We start from the raw sequence: 21764 nt of genomic DNA on the forward strand, positions 1-21764 counted from the left end.
TACTAAAATGTTTTGATACAGTAATAGATCAACAGTGTTTAATTGTTGTTTATTAGTGCAAAGCTACACACACAGAGCTGTCAGCACTGTCCATCAGACAAACTCAAACCTAAGATCTTTGTATTTACATCTATATACTTACTATTAAACCCACAGAGAACAGAATGACATTGTACTTGCAGAGTTTTGTGATGTCTTATCTACTCATGTTTTGAAGGAATGTCAAAAACAGGAAATAATGATACTACAATATTCCAGTGTATACAAGTTTATCACTGCAATGTTTACAGTTTCCTGAGGGTTTGAATCTTAGCTTCACACAAGGAACAAAACTTTCTTACAGACCTTCCTTTTGTTTCTTTCAGGTCTTCCAATACTTGACATATTTTGCTTTTACAGTTGGTACTGCAAGACTTTAACTGGCTGGAAAGAAGATCCTACAAAGTGTAGAACTTGTAATATACAGCACTGTCTGAACTACTGAAAAGTTTGTTTTAAAATATTACATACTAATTACAATAACCTGATTAAAACTAAATATAAAATTACACTGAATAAACTACAACACAGCAGCTAAATATAACATTTATTATATTATTAGAGTTCAACACACACATTCCCAAGAGACAACCTAAAAGATAATTAATATACCAAATATCAAGCAACACATAAATAGCATGAAAAATAACAGTTTAATCCTAATAACACTGGAAAAGATTTACATGTATTTTTTTAAAATAAAAGTTAAGAATTCTCATATTAACCCCGAGTGTCTGGGGTCTCTTGTAGCCATACATACCCATCAATCTGAAAGATTTTCTCAGATTACAACTCAACCATATGGTGGAATCTCTCTTACTCATTTATGTAATATTAGATCACAAATGTTAAAGATATAATAATTTATGTAACCAATCATATACTTTTTTTCTTGTTTAACTTTAGAACTGCCTCTCTATATCAACTTATAAAAACATGAAAGTTTAGAACTTAAATCTTGGATTTATTAAGAAATTCTGCTTTCACTACAATTTTTAGCTCTCAAACAAAAATATGTTTCATAAACAAATACATACTGTAAAGCTTGTTTTTAATAAATATAAACTTAACATTTTGACTGTATGTATAAATGCTTTATTATTATATCTGCATTATCACAAGTCATGAAATATTTATCATTGAAACAAAGCGAGTTTAACATTTCTAAAATGAAAACAAATGAAGCTAATACATTAACAGGTTATCAAAAACTGCACTAATTACAAACCTTGATTCTGTGTATAAAAACAGGCCTTAGGAATGTTTCCCATATGGACATAGATTTACCAAGAACATCATGACAAGCCTGCTCCCAACGAACTGTATAGTCATTCTGTATAATATGGATTAAAATTATTATATGGTTCTTACTTACCAAACCACCTTAGCTAATACAATATTAACACAGTAACTAACATTAAAGAACCATCTTAGTATAATATCAACACAAATTCTACACAGTTTGACAGTTAAGAACCAGTTCCTTCTACTCTTCAGGCATTGAGCAGTACTTACAATAAGTTCTCTTCTTTCTATAGATATTTCATCAATTTGTTCATTTATTTCTTCCTGTCTGAAAAAACTATGACACATTAGGAACTCAAAGAAAACAGTAATAGAACTAAACTTCATGTCTGTTGAAGATACAGGACACACGTATGCAGTTTTTTTACCATATTAAGTGTAATCACTTATAATACTGACAGTCACCAAATTAGAAGACTGTGTGCCCTGTGGTTAAGAGAGATGAAATTCTAGTGAACATAGTGAATGGTAGATATTCTATGAGTTAAGATGTCTACTAAGAGGCAAAACAGTTGTGTATGGCAAAAAAGCAATGTTACTCCTCTAATCCATCACAAACCAAAGTTTGTAATTTTACTGTTACTCCTCTAATCCATCACAAACCAAAAGTTTGTAACTTTACTGTTACTCCTCTAATCCATCACAAACCAAAAGTTTGTAATTTTACTGTTACTCCTCTAATCCATCACAAACCAAAGTTTGTAATTTTACTGTTACTCCTCTAATCCATCACAAACCAAAAGTTTGTAATTTTACTGTTACTCCTCTAATCCATCACAAACCAAAAGTTTGTAATTTTACTGTTACTCCTCTAATCCATCACAAACCAAAGTTTGTAACTTTTACTGTTACTCCTCTAATCCATCACAAACCAAAAGTTTGTAATTTTACTGTTACTCCTCTAATCCATCACAAACCAAAAGTTTGTAATTTTACTGTTACTCCTCTAATCCATCACAAACCAAAAGTTTGTAATTTTTTTACTGTTACTCCTCTAATCCATCACAAACCAAAAGTTTGTAATTTTACTGTTACTCCTCTAATCCATCACAAACCAAAAGTTTGTAATTTTACTGTTACTCCTCTAATCCATCACAAACCAAAAGTTTGTAATTTTACTGTTACTCCTCTAATCCATCACAAACCAAAAGTTTGTAATTTTACTGTTACTCCTCTAATCCATCACAAACCAAAGTTTGTAATTTTACTGTTACTCCTCTAATCCATCACAAACCAAAAGTTTGTAATTTTACTGTTACTCCTCTAATCCATCACAAACCAAAAGTTTGTAATTTTACTGTTACTCCTCTAATCCATCACAAACCAAAAGTTTGTAATTTTACTGTTACTCCTCTTATCCATCACAAACCAAAGTTTGTAATTTTACTGTTACTCCTCTAATCCATCACAAACCAAAAGTTTGTAATTTTACTGTTACTCCTCTTATCCATCACAAACCAAAGTTTGTAATTTTACTGTTACTCCTCTTATCCATCACAAACCAAAGTTTGTAATTTTTACTGTTACTCCTCTAATCCATCACAAACCAAAAGTTTGTAACTTTTACTGTTACTCCTCTAATCCATCACAAACCAAAAGTTTGTAATTTTTACTGTTACTCCTCTAATCCATCACAAACCAAAAGTTTGTAATTTTTACTGTTACTCCTCTAATCCATCACAAACCAAAAGTTTGTAACTTTTACTGTTACTCCTCTAATCCATCACAAACCAAAAGTTTGTAACTTTTACTGTTACTCCTCTAATCCATCACAAACCAAAGTTTGTAATTTTACTGTTACTCCTCTAATCCATCACAAACCAAAGTTTGTAACTTTTACTGTTACTCCTCTAATCCATCACAAACCAAAAGTTTGTAACTTTTACTGTTACTCCTCTAATCCATCACAAACCAAAAGTTTGTAATTTTTACTGTTACTCCTCTAATCCATCACAAACCAAAGTTTGTAACTTTTACTGTTACTCCTCTAATCCATCACAAACCAAAGTTTGTAATTTTACTGTTACTCCTCTAATCCATCACAAACCAAAGTTTGTAATTTTACTGTTACTCCTCTAATCCATCACAAACCAAAGTTTGTAACTTTTACTGTTACTCCTCTAATCCATCACAAACCAAAAGTTTGTAACTTTTACTGTTACTCCTCTAATCCATCACAAACCAAAAGTTTGTAATTTTTACTGTTACTCCTCTAATCCATCACAAACCAAAGTGTTGTACTTTTTACTGTTACTCCTTCTAATCCATCACAAACCAAAAGTTTGTAATTTTACTGTTACTCCTCTAATCCATCACAAACCAAAGTTTGTAATTTTACTGTTACTCCTCTAATCCATCACAAACCAAAAGTTTGTAATTTTACTGTTACTCCTCTAATCCATCACAAACCAAAGTTTGTAACTTTTACTGTTACTCCTCTAATCCATCACAAACCAAAAGTTTGTAACTTTTACTGTTACTCCTCTAATCCATCACAAACCAAAAGTTTGTAATTTTTACTGTTACTCCTCTAATCCATCACAAACCAAAAGTTTGTAACTTTTACTGTTACTCCTCTAATCCATCACAAACCAAAAGTTTGTAATTTTTACTGTTACTCCTCTAATCCATCACAAACCAAAAGTTTGTAACTTTTACTGTTACTCTCTCTAATCCATCACAAACTAAAGTTTGTAATTTTTACTGTTACTCCTCTAATCCATCACAAACCAAAGTTTGTAACTTTTACTGTTACTCCTCTAATCCATCACAAACCAAAAGTTTGTAATTTTTACTGTTACTCCTCTTATCCATCACAATCCAAAAGTTTGTAACTTTTACTGTTACTCCTCTAATCCATCACAAACCAAAAGTTTGTAACTTTTACTGTTACTCCTCTAATCCATCACAAACCAAAAGTTTGTAACTTTTACTGTTACTCCTCTAATCCATCACAAACCAAAAGTTTGTAACTTTTACTGTTACTCCTCTAATCCATCACAAACCAAAAGTTTGTAATTTTTACTGTCTTGTCTTGGTTTAAGATTTTAATAAGTCAGAATTTTTAACACTTTGTACTTAGCAGCTAAACACACTTTCTTTTCATTCTATTTAACTGCAATTTTTTAAATTAATCTTTTCTTATTTCACACAAATGTTTAGTTAATAGGAAGTTTTTTTTACACACATTAAATTATATAAATTTATTTTAAATATTTAATAAATATTTATTATTTAATATTGAACATTACAAGAAATTGATTATACCTTCTTCACCTAATTTCTGCATAGTCTGACATGTGCTTAATCTTAATAGGTTTGAACATATCATTACCTGACACAAGACTTCAAACACACCATCTCTGATATTAGCTACTCCTTTCATAGTTCTGATGCATTCCAATAGCTCCCAAAGACCTTTCTCAACGTCCCTGCTAACCCTGTAAAAACAAATAAAAATCATATTTACGTGTGTTTACTGTGTATTATACAACACATCTCAACAATAAATAACTTCACTGTCTCTGAAGCAACCTAGCAAGACCAGATTTGTTTCAGTATATACACATTATACATGTGAAACATGGTAAGAACAGATCTGTTTCAGTATATACACATTATACATGTGAAACAACATGGTAAGAACAGATCTGTTTCAGTATATACACATTATACATGTGAAACAACATGGTAAGGACAGATCTGTTTCAGTATATACACATTAAACATGTGAAACAACATGGTAAGGACAGATCTGTTTCAATATATACACATTAAACATGTGAAACAACATGGTAAGGACAGATCTGTTTCAATATATACACATTAAACATGTGAAACAACATGGTAAGGACAGATCTGTTTCAGTATATACACATTATACATGTGAAACAACATGGTAAGGACAGATCTGTTTCAGTATATACACATTAAACATGTGAAACAACATGGTAAGAACAGATCTGTTTCAATATATACACATTAAACATGTGAAACAACATGGTAAGGACAGATCTGTTTCAGTATATACACATTATACATGTGAAACAACATGGTAAGGACAGATCTGTTTCAGTATATACACATTATACATATGAAACAACATGGTAAGAACAGATCTGTTTCAGTATATATACATTAAACACGAAAAAAGCCTGGTATACATTAGTTTGTTAGTGGATGAGGTTATTGCATATAAAAGTTCAGATTTTCATCTGCAAATTTGAGTCTGAAGTTTTAGTGGCTGAAAGAAAAGCATTATCATATATTTGTTAGAATAAAAAAAATATACTGTCCAGTTCATTTCAAGCTCACTTTATTATTTAATATTTACACTGATTTTCATCACTACAGATGAAACTGATGTTTGTGTAATTTTCTTGTACGGGTTCAAGCCCAGTCACAGCATGATGATAGCAGCTCATAATATCAATCATGTATTTTGTGATGGCAGAGCTAATGAGCACACAGTACAGCATTGGTTTAAGATATTTTTCTCTGGTAACATTGCCTTAAAGATAAGCCTCAGGCCACCCTCATACAGCCATTAATGAGAAAGAATTGGAGGCATTAGTTGAATCAGATATCTGTCAAACCACGAGAGAACTTGCTGACACACTCAGTGTTCATTATTCAACAGTTTCCAGACATTTTGCAGCAACTGGTAAGGTAGAAAAGATCAACAGGTGTGTACCTCACAAACTGACTGAAACCTATCAAATAAATGACCCATAGAACTGTCTCCTGCAGTGAAAATGGACACTTTACAACTGACAACTATCTGGTCAGTAGCATGAATATAAAGAAGCTCCAAAACGTACATCAAAATCAGTATTTTGTGGTCGTAAATCATGGAGAAAAAATCACGGCAGAGAAATATTGTTGTGAACTTGAAATTTTGTAACCAAAGTTGTAACAAAAATATCCAGCAACAGTCAACTGCAGTGGACCAATACTGGTTTATGATAATGCACAACCTCATGTCTCATGTTACAGTCCAAAACTAAACAAACCTCGGTATCAAGCGCTATATCATCTACCACTACTTTCTCCTATAGATTATCACCTTTTAAACAATTGGACATTTTTAAAGGGAAAAAACGTTTGCAAACCAAAGATCACTTGAAAGTGTCTTTGAAGACTTCACTGCATCAAAGGACGTCCAAGTTTTATAAACTTGCAACTCACTGGCAGAAGTTGAGTTTAAAGGAAATTATTTTAATTAAATAAATTACACAACAATTTACTTGTTCCACATTTTCCTTTAGAAATTTGACATTTCATATGCAACAGGTTAATATCTTAGCACTAATTAAGTTAAAGTATTAAGAAGTCTTGTTAACATTAAAAACTAACATGTGCTAGTTACACTTTATGTTCCCTGATGTATTTTGAATCTGAATCAATGAAGAGTGTGTTTAAAGAGTGTAGTTTATTTTAATTAAATAAATTACACAACAATTTACTTGTTTCACATTTTCCTTTAGAAATTTGACATTTCATATGCAACAGGTTAATATCTTAGCACTAATTAAGTTAAAGTATTAAGAAGTCTTGTTAACATTAAAAACTAACATGTGCTAGTTACACTTTATGTTCCCTGATGTATTTTGAATCTGAATCAATGAAGAGTGTGTTTAAAGCAGAACACATTAATCTAACATGGACTAAAGCAGGTCAAGCCCACTAACACCTCATGCATCTCAGGACAAAGTTGATTGCACACTTCTAGTATCCAAACTAATGTGGACTAAAGCAGGTCAAGCCCACTAACGCCTCATGCATCTCAGGACAAAGTTGATTGCACACTTCTAGTATCCAAACTAACATGGACTAAAGCAGGTCAAGCCCACTAACGTCTCATGCATCTCAGGACAAAGTTGATTGCACACTTCTAGTATCCAAACTAACATGGACTAAAGCAGGTCAAGCCCACTAATGCCTCATGCATCTCAGGACAAAGTTGATTGCACACTTCTAGTATCCAAACTAACATGGACTAAAGCAGGTCAAGCCCACTAATGCCTCATGCATCTCAGGACAAAGTTGATTGCACACTTCTAGTATCCAAACTAACATGGACTAAAGCAGGTCAAGCCCACTAACGCCTCATGCATCTCGGGACAAAGTTGATTGCACACTTCTAGTATCCAAACTCGAGAACCTAATCCTGGGCATGTAAATAAGACAGCAGACTGCAATCTCATACGTACAAGCTTATGTTAAATGTTGTTCACTGTAGTGTGTGCTGGTTTTGGCTGGAATATGTTGTTTATGAACCAATTTAATAAGTGCTATGAATTCTAATTACTCTGAACTATACAATATGGACCAGAGTAGCAAGACAATGAACTTGGTGGAAGATATCAGTATAATAATATTGAGAAGGCATCAGTACTAAACAAGACACGTATGGCGAGCTCAGCTACTGTTTCTGTTTGTTCCTCTTACGCTAGTAACAAACTGTACCACACGATTATGCAAATAAGAATACGTTATGACATTTCAAATTTGATTAGTTCCATCCCAAACAAGAATAGCTCATTAGATCACACAACATTTTAATTACAACCTACTGAGCCACTTACTATTTGATCAATAAAACATTGTTCTATAACACTATTTAAACTGTAAATCATTGTTTTGTTGTCAAGTGAATGTCTCTTCTCTAATTAAACCAGCTACATTCAACTTGGTTGGACCACTACTTCTGTATCTAGTTCAGTAACCATGAAACTATAACTCTGATTGAATTTTCATGAAATTTGGGTAGATTTTGGTAAACATTAAAAGTGTGTTCAAAAAATATGTTTTTATACAAGGAAGTTTATTATAAATATCTGGTGTGGACGTACGAGGCCTTTATTGAGTCACTATGAGTAAAAGGTAATTTTCATGATAACAATAGAAATATTTCTTTCCATCTTGTATCTTTTTACAATTTTCTTATTTCATTTGTGTATCCTCTAAAACCATCTAAATGAACATCACAAATTATTTGGTAAACCTCTATATTTTATCTACTATATTCTCTAACATTAACTGTAATGAAATAAAATATTTTTATAGGACAACTTCAGACTAACAAATAATTATGACAATTTATCAAACAGCCATTTTCAAGGTTAAGAATATTTTATTTAGAGATTAAGAAATTAAATATTATATAATACAAAAATTTGAAGGATACACTATTACTTAATGCCAAGCTTATGGATATATATAGATAATAAAATAGACTAACTAAACTTTTAAAAAACATCTCTGATATGCATTTTGAGTCTCTATACATACAATTAAATACTGTAAAAGCATCTTAGGTATTTTACCACATACAAGTTTGCAAATTTCTCTTATGTACATAACCAGAGCTGTTTCTCAGGTGGATTTACCAAACAACCCTAAAGTCCAGGCTTTGGATGTTACAACCCCCCATTATTTCTATAAGCATGAAAAACACAGCACGTTTCTCACGACTCATCGCTTAAAAAATAAGTACCTTAACTGTACTGTTATTTGTCACACAAGAATATTGTGAATCACTATTAACACAAAGTTAAATTTTACAAGATAGATATTAATTAGAACTTGTGACAACAGTTATGAAGTATCAGCACTATTAGTGTTACACCTTCACTATACTTTTATAATTATAATCCTTATCATAACAATAATCAATTCATTCATTTACTAGTAAGCTCATGAAAACTATCTTACTGGTCAGTCCACTGTTGACAAACGTCTTTCAGCACTTCTGGATGAACTGAACAAAAATCACTCTTAAAAGATGGACGGAAATCTAAAAACCATAAATATCACATGTGAACAGACTTTCTAACACCACAGAAGTTCAATAATAATAACATAAAGATATAGTTTTATCTACAAGTGGGTTTTCTCATCATTATGAACATAAAGATGAATTTCTAACTCTCCACACAAACTTGTTCAAATTGACCCAGTTCATAATCATGGGGTATTCATGAGTAACAGATAATTTTTGAAATAACAAACTTCTGTTTATGTCTGTTGTAGATATGGGTGTCCTAGACTTTCATGTTTTAGCTAATTATGTATTATCTATGTTTTAAAATTCATATTTGAATGGTTTAATGATTTTTGTAAGTATACTCACTCGTCTCCCATCTCACTAAGATTTATAAACAAAGTATATGTGCAAACATTTTGTCTGTATTTACCATCTCTCACAAACAGTAGGTAATAATAGACTGTGGGCACCAGGTTGCATTTTGGCTTAAAATAATAAAAGCATAAAGTATTGGAAAAGAAAAGAAAACATTAAGAATACTCTATAAATGAAATGAAAGCACATGACCCAAAGATATCTAAACAGTATTCTCTATTTAAACATTATTCCACATGTGAACAGTATTCTATATCTAAACAGTATTCTATTTTTAAGATATGTACATATTTCTTAATTTTAAAAACATTTTAATTTTACATTGATAATAATTACTACAGTTATTGGTATAATAAAGAAAATAGAAAACAAATTTTGATACTCATTTAGAATATTCTAGAGATTACAAAATGTCAAAACTGTAAAAAATATTTTTATACTTCATACAACAACTTCAGCAAATAAAACTGTACCAAACATTAGGTCCTTACAGTTACGGACTCGCTATCGTACCATTAAAAATGTATTTATTAGTCTGACAACAAAGTTATTTTATCATTAAAAGTACTTCTATTAACTTGAAAAATTACAAAAGTCTTTTTTGTAATCTCTTAAACCTCGTAAATAATTACAAATTTGTGTCAGTAAAACTGTATTTTATCTGTTATTTTGTCTACTGTAACACCAAATATGGCTGTTCGATTTAACTGGCATGGTAATTACTATAAAACAATACAAAGTAAATATCTTATTTTCTAGAATGACTTCAAACTGTAACATGAAACTACACTTCTTTATGTGAAACACGTAACAGTGTAAATCTGATTGTACTTACTAACAGATTTATTACCCTTTGAACCATGTGAAACTTTTCTAACTATAAAGGTCTGTAAACCATTTGGCAGTATTACATAATGTCAGGATACACATGGGTTACACCGTGAAAATTTATTATTAAGCTAGTTGATGTGGTTCCCATGTGTAAACCATTTGGCAGTATTACATAATGTCAGGATACACATGGGTTACACTGTGAAAATTTATTATTAAGCTAGTTGATGTGGTTCCCATTGGAATAAAGTTTAAGAAGAACTATTGGTAACTTCTGAAAGGGAGGATGTAACTGGTGGATGTGGGTATAACTGTATTTCATGGCTCTGTAACTAAACAAGATTGAAAGTTTAAAATTTATGTTTTGCACTAGCAATGACAACATTATAATAAGTAATTTACATTACATTCTGTACTTCTTGGATTAGAGAAGAGAAGATGTGATAAGTGGACATGGCAAAGTCTGATTTTTGTCTTTATGGCTGTGTAATGATACAAGATATGCCTTACCTAAACGATGACAACATTATAATAAGTAATTTACATTACATTCTGTACTTCTTGGATTAGAGAAGAGAAGATGTGATAAGTGGACATGGCAAAGTCTGATTTTTGTCTTTATGGCTGTGTAATGATACAAGATATGCCTTACCTAAACGATGACAACATTATAATAAGTAATTTACATTACATTCTGTACTTCTTGGATTAGAGAAGAGAAGATGTGATAAGTGGACATGGCAAAAGTCTGATTTTTTGTCTTTATGGCTGTGTAATGATACAAGATATGCCTTACCTAAACGATGACAACATTATAATAAGTAATTTACATTACATTCTGTACTTCTTGGATTAGAGAAGAGAAGATGTGATAGGTGGACATGGCAAAGTCTGATTTTTGTCTTTATGGCTGTGTAATGATACAAGATATGCCTTACCTAAACGATGACAACACTATAATCAGTGATTTATGTACTTTTTGGAGGTGGTAATCAAATTAGAGAAGAGCAAATGTTGTAACCCTCATGCTATGGGAAATTGTAAACAAATTAGAGAAGAGCAAATGTTGCAACCCTCATGCTATGGGAAATTGTAAACAAATTATAGAAAAGCAAATGTTGCAACCCTCATGCTATGGGAAATTGTAAACAAATTAGAGAAGAGCAAATGTTGCAACCCTCATGCTATGGAAAATTGTAAACAAATTAGAGAAGAGCAAATGTTGTAACCCTCATGCTATGGGAAATTGTAAACAAATTAGAGAAGAGCAAAAGTTGCAACCCTCATGCTATGGGAAATTGTAAACAAATTAGAGAAGAGCAAATGTTGCAACCCTCATGCTATGGGAAATTGTAAACAAATTAGAGAAGAGCAAATGTTGCAACCCTCATGCTATGGAAATTGTAAACAAATTAGAGAAGAGCAAATGTTGTAACCCTCATGCTATGGGAAATTGTAAACAAATTAGAGAAGAGCAAATGTTGCAACTCTCACGCTATGGGAAATTGTAAACAAATTAGAGAAGAGCAAATGTTGTAACCCTCATGCTATGGGAAATTGTAAACAAATTAGAGAAGAGCAAATGTTGCAACCCTCATGCTATGGGAAATTGTAAACAAATTAGAGAAGAGCAAATGTTGCAACCCTCATGCTATGGGAAATTGTAAACAAATTAGAGAAGAGCAAATGTTGCAACCCCTCATGCTATGGGAAATTGTAAACAAATTAGAGAAGAGCAAATGTTGCAACCCTCATGCTATGGGAAATTGTAAACAAATTAGAGAAGAGCAAATGTTGCAACCCTCATGCTATGGGAAATTGTAAACAAATTAGAGAAGAGCAAATGTTGTAACCCTCATGCTATGGGAAATTGTAAACAAATTAGAGAAGAGCAAATGTTGTAACCCTCATGCTATGGGAAATTGTAAACAAATTAGAGAAGAGCAAATGTTGTAACCCTCATGCTATGGGAAATTGTGAACAAATTAGAGAAGAGCAAATGTTGTAACCCTCATGCTATGGGAAATTGTAAACAAATTAGAGAAGAGCAAATGTTGTAACCCTCATGCTATGGGAAATTGTAAACAAATTAGAGAAGAGCAAATGTTGTAACCCTCATGCTATGGGAAATTGTAAACAAATTAGAGAAGAGCAAATGTTGTAACCCTCATGCTATGGGAAATTGTAAACAAATTAGAGAAGAGCAAATGTTGTAACCCTCATGCTATGGGTAACTGAGGATTTTTAAAATATTGCCTTATAAAATGAAAAAACTTAAACATACATAATATTAAAATTTGGAGCAGTAGCTTCACTCTTATGCCAAATTTATTCTTATATCATGATAAGAAAATACTTTAATTAAATTTTGATTGTAACTTACTAAAACCTTATGACATACACATAAAAAGATATTCATTCCAAGAGTTAAGCAGTTTATTACTTACAGATAATTTCACTTAGTAATTTTGTTATAATGTTGCAATTTTGATACATAGTTACAAAGTCACTAAAACTGGTTGTTTATAGTTTCAATGGTAAATGTCATGTTCATTTGTCTTTAAGCAGTAATGAAGGATAACTTACATGGCATACTTACGCCTACTACTACTCTCTGTATCATACATTATCCACTGTGATATACACTTGCTCAGAATAAACCAATTTTTCCAACATTCACTGGTTCGAGTCTTATGAAGTGACAAGGATGAAAACCTCATGTACAAGTGAAATAGCACAGTCGATTTTTATTTTATCATGGTTAAACAGCAATAAACAACTGTAGAAGTATAGCAGTGAATGTGAGAGAAACCTCAGGATTTATCCCAAAGCTTCTGCTAAATATTATCCCCCTGAAGGTATGTGGTGGTCACATAACTTCATCAAGTGATTTAAGTAACATGTAATCACTAGAAGTCTTAGAAATGTAGTGAAAGAATTCTAGTATATTCCAAAGATTCTATGAGGGAACAGGTTCTATGGTAGAATGCAGTAAAAGTTAAAAACACCTTAATTACTGTATAGTTTTGTAAGAAATTAACATTGATAGATATATTTATTCATCAAATTTTGCTGGTAAATAAAGTATCCAAAAATTATTTTAAATGTCAGTAAATGTTTATAAAATAAAGGTTCAGAGGCTATTTGTATGTCTTACCAGTGATGGTAGTTGGTAGAAACTTGGATATCGGAGTTTTGTCAAGTTTCAGTAATGAAACAGGGCCTTGAAAAAATTATTATATATCATTAATGAACAGGTAAATAATTAGCTAACAAATAAATTGATGACTAACCATTCAGCTAAATATTATTGAAAACAAAAAATTTCATCACAATAAAACACTGATTACAAAAATATCAAAATGAATCCCACTCACCAACAGAATCCTTTCTGGTTATTTCGCTTAAGGTTTTTATTAGCAAATCATCTACTTTTGATCCTAAAAGAAACAAATAACAATGACAAAAATGAATTTCAACATTGCCAGCAAATGTTTAATAGAAAGTACTATAAAAGAAAACAATCATACAAGTTTCAAAACATTACAGAAAACCTGAATTCAGAAATTTAAGTCCAACTATTTTTTCAACAGTTGTAACAATCATGGTTCCCTAAATAACAGCTAGTTATACATTCACTTGTAGATCTACAACTCAAAATTTAGAAACATAAAGCTAGCAAAAAAATCTACACCTACATGGAGTTACTTGTTTTTGTTTTACTAGAATTTTTCAAAAAATAGAAAATTTGTTACATCATGCAAGAGTTTGTTTTAATCATTCTTGCAAAGCTGCACAGTCTACCTGCATTGCACCAGCCAGCCTTTATTTTGAATTGATAAGACGAGAAAGAAAGTACATAGTAAACAGCACTAATACTAACCAAAATAATGGCACTCTTACACTACATACATGGCATTAAGGTCTAGAGCACAACTTTATTTTTACATTAATGAGGCTGAACCTTGGAACCTCAAATCCACAATCAGACATCCTAACTACACTATCACATTTTTTAAAAGATTCAAGATCTATTTGACTGAAACAGAAAATCCAAATGTTCCATATGCAAGCTCTTCCAATGGAACAAACCTAGAATGACAGAAACTAGTTTCAATATTCGTGGTGGGTACAGTATAGACAGCCCCTTTGTGTAGCTTTGTACTACAAACAAACAAACAAATTTATACTCAAAAATTAAAGTGGAAACTCTGCTATCAATTCTATCCCATCAGGTGCAATTAGCTTCAGTCAAAAATGAGCATTTCTACTTTATGGTAGTTCATTAGTACTTCATGTGTTTTTTATTATTAATACTTTACACAACTTTTGTACTATTTAAACATCTCCTGTCACCTAGAAATCTGAAACATATGTTCAAAGAAGTCTGTTACCACTTCCACCTTCCAAGGTTTTTGTTGTTTCTTCCCCAGCATAGCACACCCTGTGTACAGCATGGAGCGTCTTCATGACAAGTAGGACTAGCTCACAAACTAGAATTTTTGCTGTGGTCCCTGAAAACAAACAAACAGGTCAGGTATAAACCTTTCAATCTTCAACAATAAACTTATTCACAGTTATAATTTATAAAGCATCCAAAGTAATTTTCATATTTGTTAAATGTTAATACAGCCAAAAACCTTAATGTATTTACAATAAAAATTGTAAACCACGTTTCTTCTGACAGATAATTCAGAAAATTTAAAAACATCCCTAAAAATATGCAAGCTATTGAATCCTAGTCCAAAATAAAAATTCTATCTTCAAAACAATAAAAAGCCAAGTTATTTTGGAATAAAAATTATAGTAGTTTCTTGAGATTTGAACCACATATAAAAGTTATGAAATAATAAATTCATAATTTAACACATCCACAGTTTTGTGTTAACCATTTCAAAACTGGAAGGATATAACTTACATATAACCCACTGACTGCTAATTTGTCACATACGTTACAATCTGGCTTCCAGCAGTTGAATACAACTGTGCCGTATATGGTACTTGGCTTACAAACTTGTAATTAGAACAGCCACAGTTAATATGTTAAAACAGTATTTATAAAAATTCATTCATTTCATTTATTTTTCTTATATTAGTAGATTGTGAAATTTTTTAAGCTTCACTGTATGCGAGTTTTTGTTATAGCAAAGCCACATCAGGCTATCTGCTGAGCCCACCAAGGTGAATCGAATCCCTGATTTTAGCATTGTACATCCATAGACTAACCACTGTAATGGGAGGGGGCACTTCACTGTCAGAAATTGTTTTGGGAAAAGCATTAAATATTATTCCTTTTATCTTAAAATTACAATTTTTTAGAATATTTATTAGAAAGTTCCATTTTGATATGTCCAGTTAGTTTCAATTTGATCGATGTTCATTTCCTTTTGATAATTAATTTTGTTGGTTGAAGTAATCACTACTTCTAATGGTAATCTGTGAAAACTGAGGTGTATTAGTGACATTTTAAAAGGACATCATAATTTTCAAGCAAGATATTGTGATGATTTTTAACAATGTTTTCAGTTAAGGCACAAAGTTTATTTTCTACAAATTATTTTATTAGTGTTTCAATATGACAAACTTGACAATACTGTTCTATAATCCAAACAGTAGTCATCAGAATATCTTGTCACTGCCTACCGTACTTGATAGACTTACCAGATGTCTTATCATAGAAGAAAATGTCTGTAGATATCAAACACATTTGGAAATTAATACAAAAACCTTTTGAAGAATGAAAATAGCATCTGAAGAAACTATACAAATATTTACACATCAAAGGTTTGTTTGAATCCAAGATATCTTTGTTCACATCTACAGGAGCTTCAAACACTGTACAATACCATAAATAACCTGCTCTGTCTAATCATATTTATATACACCTTAGAGATTTTGTCTTTGTTTTGAATTTCGCACAAAGCTACTCGAGGGCTATCTGTGCTAGCCATCCCTAATTTAGTAGTGTAAGACTAGAGGGAAGGCAGCTAGTCATCACCACCCACCGCCAACTCTTGGGCTACTCTTTTACCAACAAATAGTGGGATTGACCATCACATTATAATGCCCCCACGGCTGGGAGGGCGAGCATGTTTGGCGTGATGCGGATGCGAACTCGCGACCCTCAGATTACGAAGTCGCACGCGCTTATGCGTGCTTAGCCATGCTGGGCCCACCCTAGAGATATTTTTAAAGTTAGGGTTCGTTACTAGCTGTTCAGATCACATGTTGCGAGATCATAAAAAGGGGTGGAACTTAAAAACCTTTAGTAACAAAGTCAGTAAAGGGGGGGGGGAACATGTGATAAACAAAACATAAATAATTATATTCTCAACAAATGGCACTTATTTAGAAAATTTAAACCTAAGTTTTCCCACAAGTAGAAAAATGATAGAAAAGTAACAGGTTACTAATTAGAGAAGTATGAAAGTGAAAGTTTGAACATTTTTATGTACAAATTACACACTGACAAAATATCAAATTTTTTTTGGCTGAAAATTATTGAAATAAAAGAACTATCTTCTCCACTTAAACTTTGAAACTAACATTTATTTAATGCCTAAAAGGTGCTCACCAGTTCAGATACAGTCAATTCAAGTTTCACTGGAGAACAATTAAGTTTTATAAATATATCTGTATTGAAAAGAAAAGAAAACAACAAACTACTAAGTGATAACATCATTACAAATTTCAAACTGCAGTATACGTGTTAGCCTGAAAATTCCAAAGTTACGTTTTCCACAAGTTACAGTTATAAGAGATGTTCCACAGGTGCAGATGTTTGTTTGTTTTGAATTTTGTAGAAATCTACATGAGGGCTATCTGTGCTAGCCCTTCCTAATTTAGCAGTGTTAAACTAGAGGGAAGGCAGCTAGTCATCACCATCCACTGCCAACTCTTGGGCTACTCTTTTACCAACAAATAGTGAGACTGACTGTCACATTATAATGCCCCCACAACTCAAAGGGAAAGCATGTTTTAAACCCACTGCCCTTGGATTATGAGTTGAGTGCCTTAACCAACTAGCCATGCCAGGCCCAAATAAAATGCTACACAAGATTTTCTAAGCTTACTTTATATTATCTACAGTTAAATATATCACAATATATAACAGATACACTGAATACAAACAAAAATGTTCCAATTCCTAAAAATAAATCTCCAAATACATTTCTACCAGGATAACACTAAACACCTACAATGATAGGTTTTACATTTAAAAGAATAGATTGTTTCATACAGATGTTTCAACATTTTTTTCCCATTAGCCCAATACAAATTAAGTTGTATATAAAATCCCACCCCCACCCAAAAAAACAAAACGAACATTTCAGTGTTAAGCAAAACTTGTGGTTAAGGCTAAGTCACAAATATAAAGAATATGGTTGAAATACCAAGTTAATTATTACCTTGTCTTTCTGGTTTAAAAAATCTGTTGAACTGTAACCTGACAGGAAAAAACAAAGTATATATAAAAAAAAAATCTCTGCCTATTATGAACAATTTCAAATCAGTTTATACATTTTTCAAGCTAAAAGTATCTATTTTCAAACAACAGTCAAACTCAAGATGCATTGATGAAATGAATGAAATATTTTGCAGTGTAAAATTATTATATCTTGTTTGTGGGTGCACTTCACTAAGGGTATGTATGAGACCCATCAAAACTTGTTCTATAACAAACATCGTTTAGAATCTAAAACAATGACAAAGAAGTAAGTTACAGATAAAAATTCATTTTCAAGACAGTTGGTAACCTGAAGATGTCCTTATAAAGGTCAAAATGTTGTTCTCTACTTTTTTTTAATAAAAGTTTTAATACCCATACAAGCCACCTTGAGATACATTTTTACTTCAAGTGGGTTTCTTGTCATCATGAAAAAATTCATTTTATAATGTGATATTAAAACACAGACACTCAATAACAAAATGATTTATTTCAATAAATTCTGTTTAAATACACACTCAGTTATTTCAAGAGTATCACCATACAAATTGTTTGAATAACAACAAATTATCCCTTTCAACCCAGCTATTCTATATTATGCATGATAAATTCTTAGCGAATAATTCATATTTTAATAGTATACAAGTTTTATGTTCCTAAATCTACAAGGAAATGTTTAAAAAAAATCCTGAATATCCTCTAATATGACACATGTGACAAATTATCTGTAAGCACTTTTCACTTTCTATTTTATCTATCACTCCTTGAAAAAGTATGAAATTAATCACCATAAAATTGTCATTGCTCAGACAAATCATCATTTTTGTTGTCTCATATTTTGTTTTGTTACAGAGCTATCAATAGAAAAATCAGACCCATTCTGCCACACCCATATCTCCCACAACCTCTCCGTTATGTTTAATTGTATATATTACATTTAACCAATAGAAAGTCAACGTTTTCGTCTATCAATTTATTGTATTTATTGTGATCTGAACAGATAACAGTCAATTTCATTCAGAGTACAAGCAACATTCTAGTGAGAATTGTAACAACTACCTTGAATGAATTTTAACAGCTCCTGTCACATAGTTAGAACGACAGGAAAACTGTCTACTTTTTGCATCTTTGACTGTTATCTTGTGAATTATTTAATTAAATAAAAAGTATTTACTGCAATACTACCATTAATATAAAACAGTAGACTTGTGTGTCCTTGACAATCAACAGAAAGGAAAAGAATACTGGGTCAGTACTTTACTTCTTGTGTTTCAATGTTTATTTTATTCATTAGTTACTATTACAGAAGTAAATAAAATGTAAAAATAGGGTCTATTTTAGGTTAGTAAAGATTACATAAGGTAAAATAAGTAATAATAACATGAAAATGCTTTACAACACACACACATGTGAGCAGCACGCAAGTAATGTAATCTAATAGTGAAACTTCAAGTACATGTGCTCCAAGTCACAACTTGTAATGGCATGGATAGTAGTTAGGACATGGTTCAAAGGGCAAACAAAAGGGGCAATAAAACAATAAAATTTAAAGCTACTTAGGATAAAACAAACAATTTCATATTACAACTTGAAGTCATTTTAAAAACAGCGGGTAATATAGATTTTTTTCCTTTTTTGTTTTGGTGGTTACAAGGTTGGTCATATTGATCAATACTGTATAGAGACAGGGTAGAAATAATAACAGATAAAATAATTTCACTGAAAACAAATGTTAATATAGTAACACAATGTGCCAAAGAGAAATTCATCAGTTTGTTTGTATAAATTCCTGAAATGCAGCCAGTCAACATCACCCAGCACCAGCTCTTACACTACTCTTTACCAATAAATAGTGGAATTAATCATTACATTACAATTCTCTCACAACAAGCATATTGAGTGATAAGATTCGATTGCAAGTTTAGTGCCCTGTGCCTCTTTACTTTCAGTTGATACCTAGGCATGTCAGCACTTTAGATAAAAGTCTCATGGTCAAAGCAAATAGTGAAGTACACAACATAACCCTCACTACAGTTACAATTTATCTAACACTCAAATTAATCAACAGATTCAAAGTTAAGCCTCTCATTGAAACCAGATAAAGTATTTCTGATCCTTCAATAAAACTATAAATGAGTAATATTGAAATTCCACTCTTGGTGACCTTCAAAAATTAGTGACAAGTGTTCTTATGAGCAGTACAACAATGTTTAAAAGGTACCCATATTCATGAATAACATGCTGCACAAACATACAGGCAGTACCTCACCAAGTGTGACTACACTAAACAAGTTACTGTGGATACAGGTGGTATCTCATCAAGTGTGAACAAGTTACAGTGGATACAGGTGGTAGCTCACCAAGTGAGACTACACTAAACAAGTTACTGTGGATACAGGTGGTACCTCACCAAGTGTGGCTACACTAAACAAGTCACTGTGGATACAGGTGGTACCTCACCAAGTGTGGCTACACTAAACAAGTCACTTTGGATACAGGTGGTACCTCACCAAGTGTGGCTACACTAAACAAGTCACTGTGGATACAGGTGGTACCTCACCAAGTGTGGCTACACTAAACAAGTCACTGTGGATACAGGTGGTACCTCACCAAGTGTGGCTACACTAAACAAGTCACTGTGGATACAGGTGGTACCTCACCAAGTGTGGCTACACTAAACAAGTCACTGTGGATACAGGTGGTACCTCACCAAGTGTGGCTACACTAAACAAGTCACTGTGGATACAGGTGGTACCTCACCAAGTGTGGCTACACTAAACAAGTCACTGTGGATACAGTTGGTACCTCACCAAGTGAGACTACACTAAACAAGTTACAGTGGATACAGGTGGTATCTCATCAAGTGTGAACAAGTTACAGTGGATACAGGTGGTATCTCACCAAGTGTGAACAAGTTACAGTGGATACAGGTGGTATCTCACCAAGTGTGAACAAGTTACAGTGGATACAGGTGGTATCTCACCAAGTGTGAACAAGTTACAGTGGATACAGGTGGTATCTCACCAAGTGTGAACAAGTTACAGTGGATACAGGTGGTATCTCACCAAGTGTGAACAAGTTACAGTGGATACAGGTGGTATCTCACCAAGTGTGAACAAGTTACAGTGGATACAGGTGGTATCTCACCAAGTGTGAACAAGTTACAGTGGATACAGGTGGTATCTCACCAAGTGTGAACAAGTTACAGTGGATACAGGTGGTATCTCACCAAGTGTGAACAAGTTACAGTGGATACAGGTGGTATCTCACCAAGTGTGAACAAGTTACAGTGGATACAGGTGGTATCTCACCAAGTGTGAACAAGTTACAGTGGATACAGGTGGTATCTCACCAAGTGTGAACAAGTTACAGTGGATACAGGTGGTATCTCACCAAGTGTGAACAAGTTACAGTGGATACAGGTGGTATCTCACCAAGTGTGAACAAGTTACAGTGGATACAGGTGGTATCTCACCAAGTGTGAACAAGTTACAGTGGATACAGGTGGTATCTCACCAAGTGTGAACAAGTTACAGTGGATACAGGTGGTATCTCACCAAGTGTGAACAAGTTACAGTGGATACAGGCAGTATCTCACCAAGTGTGAACAAGTTACAGTGGATACAGGTGGTATCTCACCAAGTGTGACTACACTAAACAAGTTACTGTGGATACAGGCAGTAGCTCACCAAGTGTGGCTACACTAAACAAGTTACTGAGGATACAGCTGGTATCTCATCAAGTGTGAACAAGTTACAGTGGATACAGGTGGTATCTCACCAAGTGTGGCTACACTAAACAAGTTACAGTGGATACAGGTGGTATCTCATCAAGTGTGAACAAGTTACAGTGGATACAAGTGATATCTCATCAAGTGTGAACAAGTTACAGTAGATACAGGTGGTAGCTCACCAAGTGAGACTACACTAAACAAGTTACTGTGGATACAGGTGGTACCTCACCAAGTGTGGCTACACTAAACAAGTCACTGTGGATACA

General features: G+C 32.6%; 1 protein-coding gene across 10 annotated transcripts in view; it reads right to left on the minus strand.

Moving 5' to 3' along the window:
* Positions 1 to 1272: 1272 nt before the first annotated feature.
* The window catches only part of LOC143241797 (conserved oligomeric Golgi complex subunit 1-like), a 34947-nt gene continuing 14455 nt past the window's right edge, over positions 1273 to 21764 (minus strand). For 9 of the 10 annotated variants that reach the window (XM_076485044.1, XM_076485040.1, XM_076485042.1 and 6 more), the window contains exons 10-16: positions 17728 to 17765; positions 14713 to 14832; positions 13696 to 13758; positions 13476 to 13541; positions 9061 to 9142; positions 4679 to 4784; positions 1273 to 1372 (exon numbers count right to left, since the gene is read on the minus strand). In XM_076485044.1, the coding sequence (XP_076341159.1) occupies positions 17742 to 17765 (24 nt within the window). In that variant the 3' untranslated portion in view covers positions 1273 to 1372; positions 4679 to 4784; positions 9061 to 9142; ... (2 more) ...; positions 14713 to 14832; positions 17728 to 17741. Of the gene's footprint in view, positions 1373 to 4678; positions 4785 to 9060; positions 9143 to 13475; positions 13542 to 13695; positions 13759 to 14674; positions 14833 to 17727; positions 17766 to 21764 lie in introns of those variants that run through there. The other variant, XM_076485037.1, reaches the window with a different exon arrangement.

The sequence above is a fragment of the Tachypleus tridentatus genome, unplaced genomic scaffold, assembly GCF_004210375.1.
Source record: "Tachypleus tridentatus isolate NWPU-2018 unplaced genomic scaffold, ASM421037v1 Hic_cluster_1, whole genome shotgun sequence".
NCBI lineage: Eukaryota > Metazoa > Arthropoda > Merostomata > Xiphosura > Limulidae > Tachypleus > Tachypleus tridentatus.